The sequence below is a fragment of the Bos grunniens genome, chromosome 10, assembly GCF_055505025.1.
Source record: "Bos grunniens cultivar Pamir isolate PY7600 chromosome 10, Bosgru_T2T1.0, whole genome shotgun sequence".
NCBI classification, from domain to species: domain Eukaryota; kingdom Metazoa; phylum Chordata; class Mammalia; order Artiodactyla; family Bovidae; genus Bos; species Bos grunniens.
The window spans coordinates 75,267,054-75,286,749 of record NC_141174.1 but is presented as its reverse complement, the minus strand read 5'-3'; the positions used below and the strand labels follow the sequence as shown (position 1 = coordinate 75,286,749).

The 19,696-nt window shown below is 38.1% G+C and overlaps 1 protein-coding gene across 2 annotated transcripts; it reads left to right on the top strand.

The window, feature by feature from the left end:
• The first annotated feature begins 1,216 nt into the window (after positions 1 to 1,216).
• Positions 1,217 to 5,041, top strand: LOC147364852 (olfactory receptor 4F3/4F16/4F29-like). 2 transcript variants are annotated; one of them, XM_086322097.1, is made up of 2 exons: positions 1,217 to 1,226; positions 4,110 to 5,041. In XM_086322097.1, the coding sequence occupies exons 1-2, from the start codon at positions 1,217 to 1,219 to the stop codon at positions 5,039 to 5,041; spliced, it is 942 nt and encodes a 313-aa protein (XP_086178223.1). The 2 variants fall into 2 exon arrangements, with proteins under 2 accessions (XP_086178223.1, XP_086178222.1); XM_086322096.1 differs by lacking the exon at positions 1,217 to 1,226 and having other exon boundaries at positions 4,100 to 5,041.
• Positions 5,042 to 19,696: the final 14,655 nt, after the last annotated feature.

Genomic DNA, 19,696 nt, shown 5'->3' with positions numbered 1-19,696 from the left:
TTCCTAAATAATTTATTACATTGTATTAATACATAGTAAGTTACTTGTATTTGACTTCCAGCACCCCACTCCAGTACTCTTGCCTGGAAAGTCCCATGGGCAGAGGAGCCTGGTGGGCTGCAGTCCATGGGGTCGCTAAGAGTCAGACACGACTGAGCGACTTAGCTTTCACTTTTCACTTTCATGCATTGGAGAAGGCAATGGCAACCCACTCCAGTGTTCTTGCCTGGAGAATCCCAGGGGCGGGGGAGCCTGGTGGGCTGCCGTTTATGGGGTCGCACAGAGTTGGACACGACTGAAGCGACTTAGCAGCAGCAGCAGCAGGAACATTAAAGAGGAAGAATTAACTGGATTGGGTGACAAATATTATCTCTTACTCTCAGTTCAGTAAAATATTCATTTTCTCCATTTTACAGATGTGAAAAGGGCCCAGAGGTAAAAGGTATGTTACCATGCTGCTGCTGCTAAGTCGCTTCAGTCGTGTCCGACTCTGTGCGACCCCATAGACGGCAGCCCATCAGGCTCCCCCGTCCCTGGGATTCTCCAGGCAAGAACACTGGAGTGGGTTGCCATTGCCTTCTCCGATGTTACCATATTCAACAGATAATTAAGTGACAGAATGTGAAATGTGGTTTTTCAGATACTGAAGCCTATATTCATTTCATTATCCTATGAAGCTTTTAACAGTAATAGGAATAACTGCTGTAAGATTTTGTAAAAGCTTAAGTAGAGACAGATTTGAATGATGTAGTCATACACACAGCCTATTTTTAATAAGTCCTAGAAGGAATCTAGATTCCCTGCATCGACGCTGAGGTTGGTGATTGACCTCAATGTACTTTGACTTGAATCGGGCACTCAAGCTTTTTACTGATGACCTGTTACATTCTCTAGCACTCTTCCAAGCTTATAAAGAAATATGAAAGGTAAAATTGTCTTATACTCCATTCAGAGAGGTTAAATGAAAGACTGGAATCAGAAAACTACTCAGGTTGAGAGTCCCTTGGACTGCAAGGAGATCCAACCAGTCCATTCTGAAGGAGATCAGCCCTGGGATTTCTTTGGAAGGACTGATGTTGAAGCTGAAACTCCAGTACTTTGGCCACCTCATGCGAAGAGTTGACTCATTGGAAAAGACTCTGATTCTGGGAGGGGTTGGGGCAGGAGGAGAAGGGGACGGCAGAGGATGAGATGGCTGGATGGCATCACTGACTTGATGGACGTGAGTCTGGGTGAACTCCGGGGGTTGGTGATGGACAGGGAGGCCTGGCGTGCTGCGATTCATGGGGTCGCAAAGAGTCGGACACGACTGAGCGACTGAACTGAACTGAACTGGAGGAATCAAGAGTGATTTCATAAAGGAGGTAGAACTGGGATACAGGCAACTTTATGGAGTCTTTTAAGTAGTCAGCTCATCTTGGACCCCGTTCAGGGGTTTTACAAACCTACGAAGAAAGAAAGATTGAGTAGAACTGATTAAACTGGAATTTTATATTGTCAGTCCATCCAAAAAGACTTCTGTTCCAAATAAAGCATTTGCTTGAACAAATACAGTACAAACAAATGTTTCAGCAAGCTGCCACGTTTTCCAAGACACTGAGGTACATAAATTAGATAACAGTTCATTGTCATGGATGAATAATCATGATCACCAAGGTAGCGGCTACCAGTATGTTAGTAAATGGCAGTCATCAGCCATGAGAGGGGCTTATTTTCCCCAACAGTTTCTACCATTACCCTATCACATGTTTTTATTCAGATAGTCATGAGCAATGAAAAGAAAATAGGGAATTGGACACAGACAAGATCTTGGAGTCAGTTGATTGGGGTTTTAATATAAACTCTAAGTAAATTTATGGTTTGGGTCAGGTTATTTAACATATTTGGATATGTATTTATTAATTTATAATGACTTCAAAATTTCTAAATTATGGATATTGATTTTATCTGTAGGTCCCAAAGCTGACCTCATTGATTTCAGTACTTCTGACTATACTGAAGATTCCTTTTAGTCCTATTCCTACTTTTGGTTTTCTTTAAAATTTTTCAGTTTTTTGAATTCCACACACTCTTGACCTTTCCTTTTTCCTTCACATGGTCAGTCTCTAATGCAAGCAAATACATTTTATTCACTCTTTCAGCACATATTTATTTGTGATCTAAATTTTTGCTACATTGGATTGAAGAAGACAGATGTGATCCTTAACTCTACGGAGCTTGCAGCCTCGTTGGTAAGGAGAAATTGAACAAATGACAAATTATACTTGTGGATGGTAAAGAATCTGCCTGCAATGCAAGAGACCTGGATTTTGATCCCTGGGTCAGGAAGATCTCCTGAAGAAGGAAATAGCAACCCGCTCCAGTATTCTTGTCTGGGAAATCCCATAGATAGAGGATCCTGATGGGCTATAGTTCATGGGGTCACAAAGAGTCAGACACCACTGAGCAACTAACACTTTCACTTTCTTGCACTTTGAGAGCAAATCAATTAAGTGTATACAAGATAGTTTAAATCTACCACTGAGAAAATGTGATATTGTATTCATCACAGTTCTTTACTGAAATATATTTTCTGATATGAAAGTCTGATACTCCCTGCTGGTCAACAGTATTTTATTTCCTTATTTATTTATTATTTCTCACATGTTGAGAGCTTTAAGGGCAACTGAAATAGAGAATTAGACTGATGGGCAAGTGAAATATAGAGAAGGAAACATGATGTTTACTGAATACTTAATATAGCCATATGATTAAGATGTATCAGTTATTTTACCATTTACAATTTCATAGATAAACTGAGGCTCAAAGAGTTTAAGCAACTTGTCTAACATCAAGTTGTCAGTGGTTGGACATTAGTATAAATCTTGTAATTTAAATCCAACACTCACATTCCTCTTGCTAAGACATGCATGCCTGCATGCTAAGTCACTTCAGTCATGTCTGACTCTTTGTGACTCCATGGACTGCAGCCTGCCAGGCTCCTCTCTCCAAGGGATTCGCCAGGCAAGAACACTGGAGTGGGTTGCCATGTCTTCCTCTAGGGGATCTTCTGACCCAGGGATCGAACCCACATCTCTTTACGTCTCCTGCATTGGCAGGCGGGTTCTTTAGAACCACCTGGGAGGCCTTAAATCAGAGTAAATAATTACAGGATAATATGATTAGTCCTTATATGCAGATTTGTATACAATCATTTCCACTGCATTATGCATTTCATAGTTTTGAGATTTTCAGATCATGCGCTAAGTAACCTAAAGCAGTGTTTCTCAAAGTATCTGTGTTTTAGGATAAGATTTTTCCTTTAATTTCTAGTCTTTCATGGGCTATTACTTTTGTGAAAAACAAAATCAGCAACTTGGGATCACTGTACATCAAACTGCTAGAAAAGTTTTTAAGTACTCACTCACAAACTCTGTACCTAATATACAAACCGGTAACAGACAGTTCATGGATCTACACTTCTCTGTGTGGATTGCTTTTTATTTGCTTCAGGGAGTCCAAATAGGAATGAGTCAAATCTCTGCCTTCAAAAATCTTAGAGTCTACTTGATGATTTAGAATAGCAATCAACCCATTATAATAAAACTATAATAAAATAAATGCTAGTAATAATAAAGCAAAACATTGTAGATGTGGTAAACATTTAATACTGAAGATGAATATATTCCCACAGGTGTGGCCAGAGGAAAGTTCATAGGCTTGGAAGGGATCACAATACTGATCAGTTCTATGTGACTGGAGCCAGAACTCCAGTTATATGTGACTAGATCATATTGGTTTTAAACTCAAAAGGTTTGGGCTTGAATTCCTGTTACTCTTGCTAACCATTTTGTACCTCATGCATAATATAATGCCATCCACCCTGAATGGAAGTAGAGGATGTTAAATGCAGAGAAAACTTGATGATAGAAAAACAACAGCACATGAGAGCCACCAATTTTTGTGTGTGATCACATTGCAAAGGCTGGAAGGTCATTTTAATGCTAAAGTAGAAATAGCCATTCATAACTTTAACCTCTCTTCTAATTTATTAAAATAATTATTATATTTTAAATTTTCATCTCTTAACTTCCTTCAGGTAGCAAAGTGTACAAAGCAAATGTATGGAGCAAATCACTCTGTGGTGTTAGAGTTTGTGTTCCTGGGAATCACCAACTCCTGGGAAATACAGCTTCTTCTCTTTGTGTTCTCCTCCATATTTTTCATGGCAAGCATAATGGGAAATTCCCTCATTATCCTCACTGTGACTTCTGACCCTCACTTACACTCCCCCATGTACTTTCTATTGGCCAACCTCTCCTTCATTGACATGGGAGTTTCTTCCGTCAGTTCCCCCAAGATGATTTATGATCTTTTCAGAAAACATAAAGTCATCTCCTTTAGTGGCTGCATTGCTCAAATCTTCTTCATCCATGTCATCGGTGGTGTGGAGATGGTGCTGCTCATTGCCATGGCTTTTGACAGATACATTGCCATATGTAAGCCTCTCCACTATCTGACTATCATGAGCCCAAGAATGTGTGTTTTCTTTTTAGTGTCTGCCTGGATGATTGGCCTTATGCACTCCATGGTTCAACTGGCTTTTGTTGTAAACTTACCCTTCTGTGGCCCTAATGTGTTGGACAGCTTTTACTGTGATCTTCCACGGTTCATCAAACTTGCCTGCATAGACACATACCAGCTAGAATTCATGGTCACAGCCAACAGTGGATTCATCTCTGTTGGCTCCTTCTTCATTCTGATCATTTCCTATATTGTCATCATTCTCACTGTTCAGAAACACTCTTCAGGTGGTTCATCCAAGGCTCTGTCCACACTTTCAGCTCACATCACTGTAGTAGTCTTGTTCTTTGGTCCTTTGATATTTTTCTATGTATGGCCATTTCCCTCCACACATCTGGATAAGTTTCTGGCATTCTTTGATGCAGTTCTTACTCCTTTCCTGAATCCTGTTATTTACACATTCAGAAATCAAGAAATGAAGATGGCAATGAGGAGAGTATGCCAACAGCTAGTAAATAACAAGAGATCTCTTGAGTGATGAATGTATTATAAGAGCCCTTAGTGATTACTGATGATCACTGTTGATGGTCAAACTCAGAGAAAAGCCATTGTTTGTCCTACCTTGACTTGATTATATACTTATATTGAATTCACTTTGTCTTTTGATTCAGTTCAGTTCAGTTCAGTCACTCAGTCATGTCCGACTCTTTGCAACCCCATGAAGCACAGCATGCCAGGCCTCCCTGTCCATCACCAACTCCTGGAGTTCACTCAGTCTCGTGCCCATCAAGTCAGTGATGTCATCCAGCCATATCTCATCCTCTGTCATCAACTTATTTTGATTAGGAGGGAGAAAAAATCACTTTTGATAGCTACAGATAAGGTATTTGTAAGCCAAAGATTATAATAATCTTGAGTCTAAATTCCTAAGGAACAAGAATATGAAGTAATTCTTAGAAATACCTACCAGGGAAGGTTTCTTTAAGGCCTTCAGAACAGGGAGAAGTTTTTCCCAGTCCCCCTAGTTTAAGATGACTGAACTTGAACTTCACTACATCTAAAATACCTATTTCCAAGTATGATCACATCCACAGATATTGAGGCTTAAGATTTCAAGATGTCTGGTGGACAAAAGTCAATCTACATCAGTAGTGCAGGTAGTGTAGGTATCTGAAAACAAGAATGACTGTAGGTTACCTCTTAATAAGTGTGAAACCAGATTTAAAATAAATAAAAGAAGGAACTTTAGCTCTTTCATAGGCAATTAACTATATTTTTAAGTAATGGAACATATAGAGTCAGCATAAGCCACAAAAAGTTATTCATATGAGCTAAAGCATCTATGCTAACTAGGAATATTACGCCTACATAAAGGACAACATTTACTGCTTTTAGTCAAGAACAACACAAATACACAAAAATAAATTTGTTATGTCATCCTAACAGGGAAAACCAAATTTTTGTCTTCCTTCAATATAGTATGTGGTGGCAAAGCATTACTAAATTTTAAAATATAAACCCATAAAATCTGAGCTATATAAACTTTGCCAAAATATTTACTATATCATTTATATGTATTTATATTCACATATTTGTATTTATTCATAGTTGGCTTAAATCTCAACATTCAGAAAACTAAGATCATGGCATCTGGTCCAATCACTTCATAGCAAATAGATGGGGAAACAGTGACAGACTTTTATTTTTTTTTTTTTTGGACTCCAAAATGACTGCAGATGGTGACTGCAGCCATGAAATTAAAAGACACTTGCTCCTTGGAAGAAAAGTTATGAGCAACCTGACAGCATATTAAAAAGCAGAGACATTACTTTGCCAACAAAGGTCCATCTAGTCAAAGCTATGGTTTTTCCAGTAGTCATGTATGGATGTGAGAGCTGGACTATAAAGAAAGCTGAGCGCCAAAGAATTGATGCTTTTGAACTGTGGTGTTGGAGAAGATGCTTGAGAATCCCTTGGGCTGAAAGGAGATCCAACCAGTCCATCCTAAAGGATTTCAGTCCTGAATATTCTTTGGAAGGACTGACGCTGAAGCTGAATTCCAATCCTTTGGCCACCTGATGTGAAGAGCTGACTCATTTGACAAGACCCTGATGCTGGGAAAGATTGAAGGCAGGAGGAGGAGGGGACGACAGAGGATGAGATGGTTGGATGGCATCACTAACTCAATGGACATGAGTTTGAAAAAACTCCGGGAATTGGTGATGGACAGGGGAGGCCTGGGGTGCTGCAGTCCATGGGATCTCAAAGAATCAAACACAACTAAGCAACTGAACTGAACTGACATATAAATTTATTCATATTCATATATATATTTTAAAAATCAAGGCAAAAAGAATTGATTTCTCGAACTTTTTACAACTTTCAATCTCCATTCTGTTTTGTCTTTTCAGACAAATCTGTCCTCTTTCTGATTTTGGAATAAGTATACATTTTATCATAGGACAAATTTATTCTTTTTTCCCACTGACAAATAAAAACAAATATATATCTTATTACCTTGCGCTGCTAATTTTTTTTTGGCTATAACACTTCTAATACAGTTTCAATCACCCATTTAATGACCAAAATAACTAAATTTATTTCAAAAATAGAACTCTTTTTAGGAAAGAAAAAAACAAAGCCAGACAGTAGTTTAAGGGACAAAATATTATTTTAGTTGGGAACTATTGCTTATGGGGAAAGTGATGGATTTAATTAAATTTATGTGATAACCATTTTGCAATATATACATATGTCAAATGATGTTGTATCAGTTCAGTTCAGTTCAGTCGCTCAGTTGTGTCCAACTCTTTGCGACCCCATGCAGCATGCCAGGCTTTCCTGTCCATCACCAACTCCTGAAGCTTGCTCAGACTCATGTCTATTGAGTCTGTGATACAATCCAACCATCTCATCCCTTGTTATCCCCTTCTCCTCCTGCCTGCAATCTTTCCCAGCATCAGGGGCTTTTCCAGTGAGTCAGTTCTTCGCATCACATGGCCAAAGGATTGGAGGTCAGCTTCAACATCAGTCCTCCCAATGAATATTCAGGACTGATTTCCTTTAGGATGGACTGGTTGGATCTCCTTGGAGTCCAAGGGACTCTCAAGAGTCTTCTCCAACACCACAGCTCAAAATCAATTCTTTGGCGCTCAGCTTTCTTTACAGTTCAACTCTCACATCCATACATGACTACTGGAAAAACCATAGCTTTGACTAGATGAATCTTTGATGGCAAAGTAATGTCTCTGCTTTTTAATATGCTGTCTAGGTTGGTCATAGCTTTTCTTCCAAGGAGCAAATGTCTTTGAATGTCATGGCTGCAGTCACCATCTGCAGTGATTCTGGAGCCCAAGAAAATAAAGTCTGACACTGTTTCCATTGTTTCCCCATCTATTTGCCATGGTGTATACCTTAAACAAATGTGATATGTATATACATTAAAAATATATACAATGTTATATGTCAATTGCATCTCAATAAAACAGGTAAACAGATGTTTTGCCATGCATCTAGCCATTTATCAATACATTTTTAATACATTTCAAAGTGAATTATGAAAATTGTTTCCTGTATTTTAATAAATATCATCACTAATTCATATCAACATTTATGCTGAACATTGTTTCATATGTACTGGAAGATTCCCTTTTGAAAAGAGCATTTTCAAAGGAATCATTCCTTTTTTAGGTAAATCTTTCATTGATTTTATTTTTATGCACACTTTCTTACTAAGTTCTTTTGAATGAAGATCCTAAAGGTGCCAGAAAGACATGGAATAATCAATACATTGCTGGGAATCAATCCTGGTAGGACTGTGGAACTGGAGAACTTTGAGCAGGTTTTGAAGAATAGAAGAGACACAGCTCTTGCCTGAATCTAGGACTTGTCTGCTGTTTCTTCTGTTAAGAAATACTGTCAATGCATCAGCGTCTCCCTTGCTGACTCTTCCCCATCCTTTAGGCCCCAAGTCCTTTGACCACCCAATATGAACCTATTATTCTTTCTGATGCCATTTTTTAATGTGAAGGAGGTTGGAGTATTTTCTCTTGCTTATTCAGCATTGTGGATGCTTAGATTGATTGAAATTTATGGTGAAATCCAGATGATTTTGATTAAATGTCTTCACACTCCATAGATTTTGATTAAATGTCTTCACACTCCACTCATTTCTACCTCCTTTTAAACTACCAGTGAGTGAGTAAGAATTGACAGATAAAATTCCCAGAGATGATGCTCTAAAAATATCCAGTCCAGATAACAAGAAGAAAAAATTGAACTTGATCTATTAAATTCAGTTTCAGAAAAATAGTCTTAGTGACAGAATCTTCATTTGCAGATATCAAATAATTTTTTGGTTGTGGTTAAATAGTCTATAATGTAGGAAAGAAGGAACAAATCGTATTAGAGAATAAATAAGGGGCTATAGATTATGGACAAAGGCAAATAACTGACTTTGACTTTTATCTGGTCATGGACATGTCTTGGGCTTCCAGAGTAAAATCAAAGCCATAATAGAAAGTCAGGGTCAGCACAACACAGTGTCTTTAGCAGAGGCAAGGCACTTGGGGGTTCAAGTGATAAATTAGAACAGAGTTTAGTTACTTTTTATCTCATTAATCTTTCTGATAGGAGTAAAATGGAAATTAATAACCCACAGAAGTTAGAAGTTAAGACCACTTATGTTGTTCAATTTCTGTATTTACAGGGAAGTTAAAAAAGGAATAAATCTGGAGTTGAGCTGTAGGAGTTGCTTGTATATTTATGATCCAGCAATCCCACTGCTGGGCATACACACTAAGGAAACCAGAAGGGAAAGCGACACGTGTACCCCAATGTTCATCGCAGCACTGTTTATAATAGCCAGGACATGGAAGCAACCTAGATGTCCATCAGCAGATGAATGGATAAGAAAGCTGTGGTACATATACACAATGGAGTATTACTCAGCCATTAAAAAGAATACATTTGAATCAGTTCTAATGAGGTGGATGAAACTGGAGCCTATTATACAGAGTGAAGTAAGCCAGAAGGAAAAACATAAATACAGTATACTAACACATATATATGGAATTTAGAAAGATGGTAACAATAACCCGGTGTACGAGACAGCAAAAGAGACACTGATGTATAGAGCAGTCTTATGGACTCTGTGGGAGAGGGAGAGGGTGGGAAGATTTGGGAGAATGGCATTGAAACATGTAAAATATCATGTAAGATACGAGTTGCCAGTCCAGGTTCGATGCACGATACTGGATGCTTGGGACTGGTGCACTGGGACGACCCAGAGGAATGGTATGGGGAGGGAGGAGGGAGGAGGGTTCAGGATGGGGAACACATGTATACCTGTGGCGGATTCATTTTGATATTTGGCAGAACTAATACAATTATGTAAAGTTTAAAAATAAAATAAAATTAGAAAAAAAAAATTCAAAGCAAACCAAAAAAAAAAAAAAGGAATAAATCCTCTAGAAAGTGGTTCTCTATGGTATTTCTTAGGACTAAAACCAAATGGTGCACACAGAATTTGGAGAAGGACAGACTGGTAAATTCTCTTCCTGAGAACAAACCTGGCCCTATCTGCATGTCTCATTACTAATCTATCGTTGTTTTCAACTGTGATTATAGAAAAACTGCTCTAATGGTATTAAAGGGAAATTAATCCTTTTGCTATGTTCTATGCATGTTGGGAATTTACTTGTTTCTTTCTCCCTAATTTTGGTCATCGGTTTGTCAAATAGATGTAGATAAGGTTGAGAGAAAAATAACATATTTAGGAACCCAGGGATATGAAAATTGATCTTAAGGGGAAAGTAGAAAGGAAGGGACAAGTTAATTTTGTTGCTTACTTCAAGGACAGTAAGGATACATATAGAACAGTCCTTGACAACATCTGTATCTTACTTTCACAGAGTAACAGACAAGTGGACCTAAGCTGAAAATAAAGAACTAGAAAGTTCCTTTGGAAGCAGAGAAGTCAAATTGATAAAGCATGGGCATAGACAAACTAGGGAGATGTTGAATTCTCAAAAGTATGTCTTTGATTATTTGAATATTCACTGATGTATCATGTGGGCTGGACCAGAAATTCACTTTATATAGTTACTGGTTTATTTCTATGGGTTTATTAGTAGGACATTCATCCTATTTTCTTCAACTACAACCTTCAAATGCATGAAAATCTCTTCTAGAAGACCAAATCTATGTAAATCTTTGAAACAAATGATTTCAAAGAGAGAGCAAATGTTAAAAAGTCACTGAAACTTTAATGATATTATTTATTTACTTTTGGCTATGCAGGTCTTTATTACTGCATGACATTTGCACTAATTTGCTTGTGTATCCAATGTACAGATCCCTTATTGTTATATTTCCTTTGATTACATTATCTAGTTTGTTGACACTCCAGTGTGCTTTCTCTTATATTTTAGATATATTCTTTCAGCTTTTGGAGAGTATTGATGAAATGTCATGGTTCTTCATGTGTCTTTAATTCGAACATCCATGGAATCATCCAAATACTGTTTTAAGTGCTTTCACCTTCTCACTCAGTCCTATGAAACTCTGAGTATGTATAGGAATTCTTTATCTGTTGGTCATGGGTGGAACTGGGAATCATTTGCAATTTCTTTTTGGTGAAGTTTCTGATAATTTATAGATTTCAGTGGCAGCAGAGTTGCTTGGGAATAGTGTTGACAATTATACAGAATTAACTGTACTTTCAGAGCTACTTATTTCTGACTGTTTAATTCACCCTGGCTATATACCTATAAAGAGAGGCTAGGGAGCAGTAACTTTACATTTCTTAAACAGAAGTACTACTGATACTTGACTGTAATATTACACTGTTCACCTCTGGGGTCTTCAGTTAAGTACACGTTTCTACTATAGCTCTAGATGTCTTGGCAGAATAAATGCATATAACTCCAAAAAAGCATGATTTCCTTACACTATTTGCCATTTATTGTAGTATAAGTGGCCAGTATATGCCTTATGATATATATCATATGTCAAACAAATTACTACTGGGTATTTATAACATTTTCAGCATGTATCCCTATTTGTGATATTGAGTTCTGTAGCTTTAAGGATTATGTCTTTTCCTCCCTCAGATTCCCTCCTTGAAGTTTCCAGTGCCTCTTTATTCAAGAGTCCTTATTAAATTTGGTGACTAAATGTATCTCTATCACCAATTTTCATAATTTTGGAGATTGAGTCTTTTGTTTACTTTTATATAAAAATTTCACTATTTCACAATCTCCAAATAGACAGGGTTATTAGCAGTGCTGGACACTTCACTATGCATCCTGTCAGTATATCCAGACTATAAGCAGCTCTCACTACCTCTATGTTTATAAGCTTGATCTAAGTCACCATCATCTTTTGTCTGGCTTACTGTAATAGCTTCTAATCATCTTCCTAATTCCATCCTTGAAACTCTGAAGTGTTTTTACAGCAGCAGCCAGAGTAATCCTGTAATGATGTTAAGTCTGAAGACCAGGAGAGTGAAGTATGCAAATGGATACAGGCCTGAAGGGCCACAGCATAAGTCCCACTGTCCACCAGAGCCAAGCAATCTAGAGGTGTCAGTTGCAAAAACGGGGGTTCCAGATGGGTGTATAACCTCCAGAAAGACACCCTGTATTTGCCTAGGTTTCCGGAAGGCAAGTCCATCACAGCCGCCCCCGGGAACCAAACCTGAAGCTTCCCCTAAGGCTGAAACTCCAGGACAAGATCATCACAGAAAGACTAGGGTTTGTCAATCCTCTGTCTGTCCAGTTCCCTGAAGGTGGTAGCCAGCCAGTCAAGAACTGTCTCTCCAGTTGTTAAAGGTCCTGCGAAACCCAGGAACACAAGGCTCTCGGCCCTTAGACCCAGGTGATCTCTTGGTGACCCTTGGGCAGCAGCCACAGAGACCAGGACAGCAGCATCAGGTGAAAGCTCCCAGGGAAATCGCGGCTTCTGGAGCGCAGCCAGAGATGAAGATGACGCCGCCAGTCTTGCTCCAGGAGGACGCCCCACAGGCCTGCACACCCCTGTCAGACCAGCTGCCTGACCCTCAGGCCTCCCTTCAGGACAAGCACAACGCGAATGAGCTTCTATTGCACCTTCTGGGTGGCCCTGGATCTGCTGCTTCTGAGCTGAGACCTGGGCAGGTGAGTTCATGCTGGTGCTCTTTAAGGGTCGATTCTCAGGTGTTCTGTGGAAATGGCTCTGTGGTTTGCAAAACTAGACATGTTGGAAGTGTGCCATTCAGGTGCTGCAGAGCTTAAAATATAGTGGTGCCTGGTGTGAGGTTCAAACCCTTTGCTCCTTAGACATAAGTTCTGGGTTTTGAGTTCCCTCCTGACAGTGTGCGTCGCTGTGCCGGTGGTAGGGGAGGGGATTTATGGCCAGATTGTGCCCCAGCCTCTCCTACCTGCTGTCTGGTGGCTTTTCTCCCCTTGGCCTGACACATAGGAGTTCCTCAGCCAGTTTTTAGGCTGTTTTCGGAGGAAGTTGTTCCACATGTAGCTGTAGACAGAATATGTCCACGGAAGGAGGGGAGTCCAAAACCCGCAAGCCACCATCTTGAACCAAAACAGGGACCATCGTAATACTGAGGACAAAAATAATCAGTGAACAGTCTGTGACAGGAATAGAATCTATTTTAATTGTCCTAAATGAAGATTATAGCCCAGAAGATACACTTGAATTCAAAAACATTTTCCAAAAAAACCAATTCAAAAAACACTTGAGTTGTGTTCCATGAATTACAAATAGGGGAGGCTTATAAAGCCTTTTAAAAACTGCAAAATAAACTAAATTTTTGTCATAATTTAGGGTTGTAACTGGCAAGAAGTAAGATGCTTGCTAAGCAAGGGTTGATTGGGGTCCAAAATGGTTGCAGAGTTACAAGGAGACAATTTGAGACTATGAGGCTGCAGTTGGTAGCTGCAATGGCACCCCACTCCAGTACTCTTGCCTGGAAAATCCCATGGATGGAGGAGCCTGGTAGGCTGCAGTCCATGGGGTGGCTAGGAGTCAGACACGACTGAGCGACTTCATTTTCACTTTTCACTTTCATGCATTGGAGAAGGAAATGGCAACCCACTCCAGTGTTCTTGCCTGGAGAATCCCAGGGACGGGGGAGCCTGGTGGGCTGCCATCTATGGGGTTGCACAGAGTCAGACGCAACTAAAGTGACTTAGCATTAGCATAGAAGATATTGTATGGAAAATAGCTGCTGATATCCTTGAGTTTGATACAATTCACAAAATTCAAGTTGTTAGTATTACAGGAATGTGCCTGAAACTATATCCACAATGATCACCCATGTGCATTTTGAATGCCTGATCCATAGTTACTCCGTTTTGATTTTCTCTTTAATGGTTCAAGCAAATGTACCATGCATGTTTCACAGGCTTCAAACAGGCTGTTTTGGTTTGCCTAAAGTTCCACTTAAATCATGCATAAGCCAGAGTGATTTCCTGCACCTCAACATGTGAAAATTTCTTCCCATCATTATTATACATCACTGAGTGTTCACACTCAGTGTGAACGGACCTTCCCACACAGATGGTGGGTCTATTTTGTTCTCACTGACACACTTCTCTGAAAAGAAAGAGGAACTTTTATATTAAATATTAAAGTTATGTAAATCAAAGATTATATCAGCCCTTACTTTTCCATTCCCAAATAAGAGCACAAATCAGACATTTTGTATAATGATATGATTGTTTTCTCACGATGAGTATACAACAGTTTTCAAGCTATTCTGCCCTGTATAATCAGTACATTTGTTCACATCATGCTTCTTTATCTGTTTGTATCCCAGATCTACCTTTTCACTTGTTCTGCTTTGGTATTTCAGTTTTTCAGCAATGAGTAAAAAGCAGCAATTAGCTTTCAGATCTGTGGTTACTTACACATTCTAATTCACAAATATTGTTTTCATGCTTTGTTCCATATGTTGAAGGGTGCTCTTGACTTTATGTTTAGCCAACTAGAGCAGGTGTTGGCAAACTTTTTCTACAAAGGGCCAGATTATAAATAGTTTTGGATTTGTGGATTATAAGATCTCTGTTGCAACCAATCAGTTCTGCTGTTGTAGCAATCAAATATCTATACGATCAGTTCAGTTCAGTCTCTTAGCCGTGTCTGACCCCATGCAGTGCAACCCCATGGGCTGCAGCACACCAGGCTTTCCTGTCCATCACCAACTCCCAGAGTCTGCTCAAACTCATGTCCATCGAGTCAGCGATGCCATCCAACCATCTCATCCTCTGTTGTCCCCTTCTCCTCCTGCCTTCAGTCTTTCCCACTGTTGGGGTCTTTTCTACTCAGTCAGTTCTTCATATCAGGTAACCAAAGTATTAGAGTTTCAACTTCAGCATCAGTTTTTCTAATGAATATTCACGACTGACTTCCTTTAGAGTTGACTGGCTGGATCTCCTTTCAGTCCAAGGGACTCTCAAGAGTCATCTCCAACACCACAGTTCAAAAGCATCAATTCTTTGGCACTAAGCTTTCTTTATCATCCAATTCTCACATCTATAGAAAACCACAGCTTTGACTGGATGGACCTTTGTCAGCAAAGTAATGTCTCTGCTTTTTTTTTTTTTTTTAATTTCTACTCAAGTGCTCTTATTTTCTGATTCCTCGTCCTTTTCTTTTATTTTTTTTAAATTTTTTTATTGAAGGATAATTTCTTTACAAAATGTTGTTGTTGTTTGTAAAACCTCAACATGAATCAGCCATAAGTATACATATATCCCCTCCTTTTTGAACCTGCCTCCCATCTCCTGCCCCATCCCACCACTCTAGATTGATATGGAGCCCCTATTTGAGTTTCCTAAACCATACAGTAAATTCCCATTGACTATCTATTTTACATATGGTAATGTAAGTTTCCATGTTACTGTTTCCACACATCTCACCCTCTCCTCCCCTCTCCCCCTCTCCTCCCCTCTCCCCATGTCCGTAAGTCAATTCTCTATGTCTGTTTCTCCATTGCTGCCCTGTAAATAAATTATTCAGTACCATTTTTCTAGATTCCATATAAATGTGTTAGAATACAACATTTATCTTTCTCTTTCTGACTTACTTCACTCTGTATAATAGGTTCTAGGTTCATCCACCTCATCAGAACTTCCTCAAATGTGTTCTTTTTATGGCTGAGTAATATTCCATTGTGTATATGTACCACTACTTCTTTATCCATTCATCTGTCAATGGACATCTAGGTTGCTTCCATGTTCTAGCTACTGTAAATAGTGCTGCCAAGAACAATGGGATACATGCGTCTTTTTCAACCCTGGCTTCCTCAGGGTATATGCCTAAGACTGGGATGCTGGGTTATATGGTGGTTTATTACTAGTTTTTTAAGGAATCTCCATGCCATCTTCCATAGTGGCTGTATCAATTTACATTCCCATCAACAATGCAAGAGTGTTCCCTTTTCTGCACACCCTCTCTCCAGTAGTTATTGTTTGTAGACGCTTTACTGATGGCCCTTCTGACTGGTGCGAGGTGATATCTCACTGTAGTTTTGATTTGCATTTCTCTAATAATGAGCGATGCTGAGCATCTTTTCATGTGTTTGTTAGCCATCTGTATGTCTTCTTTGGAGAGCTGTCTTTTCCCCACCTTTTGATTGGGTTGTTTGTTTTTCTGGCATTGAGTTGTATGAGCTGCTTGTATATTTTGGAAATAAATCCTTTGTCAGTCGTTTCATTTGCTATTATTTTCTCCCATTCTGAGGGTTGTCTTTTCACCTTGCTTATAGTTTCCTTGGCTGTGCAAAAGCTTTTAAGTTTAATCAGGTCCCACTTGTTTACTTTTGTTTTTCTTTCCATTACTCTAGGAGGTGGGTCATAGAGAATTTTTCTTTGATCTGTGTCATCGAGTGTTCTGCCTATGTTTTCCTCTAATTGTTTTATAGTTTCTGGTCTTACATTTAGGTCTTTAATCCATTTTGAGTTTATCTTTGTGTATAGTGTTAGCAAGTGTTCTAATTTCATTCTTTTACATGTAGCTGTCCAGTTTTCCAGCACCATTTATTGAAGAAGTTATCTTTGCCCCATTGTATATTCTTGTCTCCTTTGTCAAAAATAAGGTACCCATGGGTGCATGGGTTTATTTTTGGGCTTTCTCTCTTGTTCCATGGGTCTATATTTCTGTTTTTGTGCCAGTCCCATACTGTCTTGATGACTGTAACTTTGTAGTATTATCTAAAGTCAGGAAGGTTGATTCCTCCACTCCATTTTTGTTTCTCAAGAGTTCTTTGGCTATTTGGGGTCTTTTGAGTTTCCATATGAAATGGGAAATTTTTTGTTCTAGTTCTGTGAAAAATGCCATTGGTAATTTGATAGGGATCACATTGAACCTGTAGATTGCATTTGGTAGTATAGTCATTTTCACAATATTGATTCTTCCTACCCAGGAACATGGAATATCTCCATCTGTTTATCTCATCTTTGATGTCATTAGTGTCTTATAATTTTCTGTGTAAGTTATTTTGTTTCCTTAGGTAAGTTTATTCCTAGATATTTAATTATTTTTGTTGCAACAGTGAATGGGTTTGATTCCTTAATTTCTCTTCCTGATTTTTCATTGTTAGCATATAGAAATTTAAATGATTTCTTTGTATTGATTTTGTATCCTGCAACTTTGCTAAATTCACTGATTAGTTCTAGTAATTTTCTGATACTATCTTTAGGGTTTTCTATGTACAGTATCATGTCATCTGCAAACAGTGCTTTACTACTTCATTTCTGATCTGATTCCTTTTATTTCTTTTTCTTCTCTGATTGCTGTAGCTAGGACTGCCAGAACTATGTTGAATAATAGTGGCAAAAATGGACACGCTTGTCTTGTTCCTGATCTTAAGGGGAATGCTTTCACTTTTTCACCATTGAGAATAATGTTTTCTATAGGCTTATCATATATGGCCTTTACTATGTTGAGGTAGGTTCCTTCTATGCCCATTTTTTGAAGTTTTAATCATAAATGGGTGCTGAATTTTGTCAAAGGATTTTTCTGAATCTATTGAGATTATCATATGGTTTTTATTTTTCAATTTTTAACATGATATATCACATTGATTGATTTGCATATATTGAAGAATTTTTGCACTCCTGGAATAAACCTAATTTGATCTTGGTGTAGGAGCATTTTGATGTGTTGCTGAATTCTGTTTGCTAAAATTTTGTTGAGGATTTTTGCGTCTATGTTCATCAGTGCTACTGGCCTGTAGTTTTCTTTTCTTGCATTGTCTTTGGTTTTGGTATCAGGGTGATGGTGGCCTCATAGAATGAGTTTGGAAGTGTTCCTTCCTCTGCAATTTTCTGAAAGACTTTTAGAAGCATAGGCTTCTCTAAATGTTTGATAGAATTCTCCTGGGAAGCCATCTGGTCCTGGGCTTTTGTTTTGGGCTAGATTTTTGATCACAGCTTCAATTTCAGTGCTTGTAATTAGGTTGTTCATAATTTCTGTTTCTTCCTGTTTCAGTCTTGGAAGATTAAACTTTTCTAAGAATCTGTCCATTTCTTCCAGGTTATCCATTTTATTGCCATATAGTTGTTCATAATAGTCTCTAATAATCCTTTGTATTTCTGCATTGTCTGTTGTAACCTCTCCTTTTTGATCTAATTTTGTTTATTTGATTCTTATCTCTTTTTTTCTTGATGAGTCTGGCTAAAGGTTTGTCAATTTTGTTTATCTCCTCAAAGAACCAGCTTTTAGTTTTATTAATCTTTACTATTGTTTCTTTCATTTCTTTTTCATTTATTTCTGCTTGGATCTTTATGATTTCTCTCCTTCTACTAATTTTGGGGGTTTTTGTTCTTTTTCCAGTTGTTTTAGGTATAAACTTAGGTTATCTATTTGATGTTTTTCTTGTTTCTTGAAGTAGGATTGTATTGCTCTAAACTTCCCTCGTAGAACTGCTCTTGCTGCATCCCATAGGTTTTGAGTTGTCACGTTTTCATTGTCATTTGTTTCTAGAAATTTTCTTATTTCCCTTTTGATTTCTTCAGTAGCCTGTTGGTTATTTAGGAATGTGTTGTTTAATCTCCATGTGTTTATTTCTTTTTTTAATTTATATATATACATTTTTTACTTTACAATATTTCTTACAGTTTTTTTTTTTTCTTGTAGTTGATATCTAGTCTCATAGCATTGTGGTAGGAGAAGATACTTGATACAATTTCATTTTCTTAAATTTACTGGAGTTTGATTTGTGACCCAAGATATGGTCTATCCTGAAGAATGTTCCATGTGCACTTGAGAAGGTATATTCTTCTGCATTTCGATGGAATGTCCTGAAGATATTAATGAGATCCATCTCATCTAATGTATCATTTAAGATGTATGTTTCCTTTTTAATTTTCTATTTTGATGATCTGTCCATTGGTGTGAGTGGGGTGTTAAAGTCTCCTACTATTATTGTGTTACTGTCAGTTTCTCATTTTATGTCTGTTAGTGTTGGTCTAATGTATTGAGGGGCTCCTATGTTGGGTGCATAGATATTTACAATTGTTATGTCTTCCTCTTGGATTGAGCCCTTGATCATTATGTAGTGTCCTTCCTTATCTCTTGTAAATTCTTTATTTTAAGATCTATTTTGTCTGATATGAGGATTACTACTGCAGCTTTCTTTTGCTTCCCATTTGCATGGAGTATGTTTTTCCATCCTCTCACTTTCAGTCTATATGTGTCTTTTGGTCTAAAGTGGGTTTCTTGTAGACAGCATATATATGAGTCTTGGTTTTGTATCCATTCCGCCAGTCTCTGTCTTTCGGTTGGAGCACTCAATCCACTTACATTTAAAGTAATTATTGATATATATGTTCCTATTGCCATTTTCTTAATTGTTTGGGGTTGATTTTATAGGTCTTTTTTCTTCTCTTGTATTTCTTGACTATATAAGTCCCTTTAACATTTGTTGTAAAGTTGGTTTGGTGGTACTGAATTCTCTTAACTTTTGCTTGTCTGAAAAACTTTTTATTTCTCCATCAATTTTGAATGAGATCCTTGCCAGGTACTGTAATCTTGGCTGTATATTTTTTCCCTTTCAGTACTTTAAATATATCCTGCCATTCCCCTCTAGCCTGCAAAGTTTCTGCTGGAAGATCAGCTGTTAAGCATATGGGATTTCCCTTGTGTGGTACTTGTTGCTTCTCCCTTGATGCTATTAATATTCTTTCTTTGT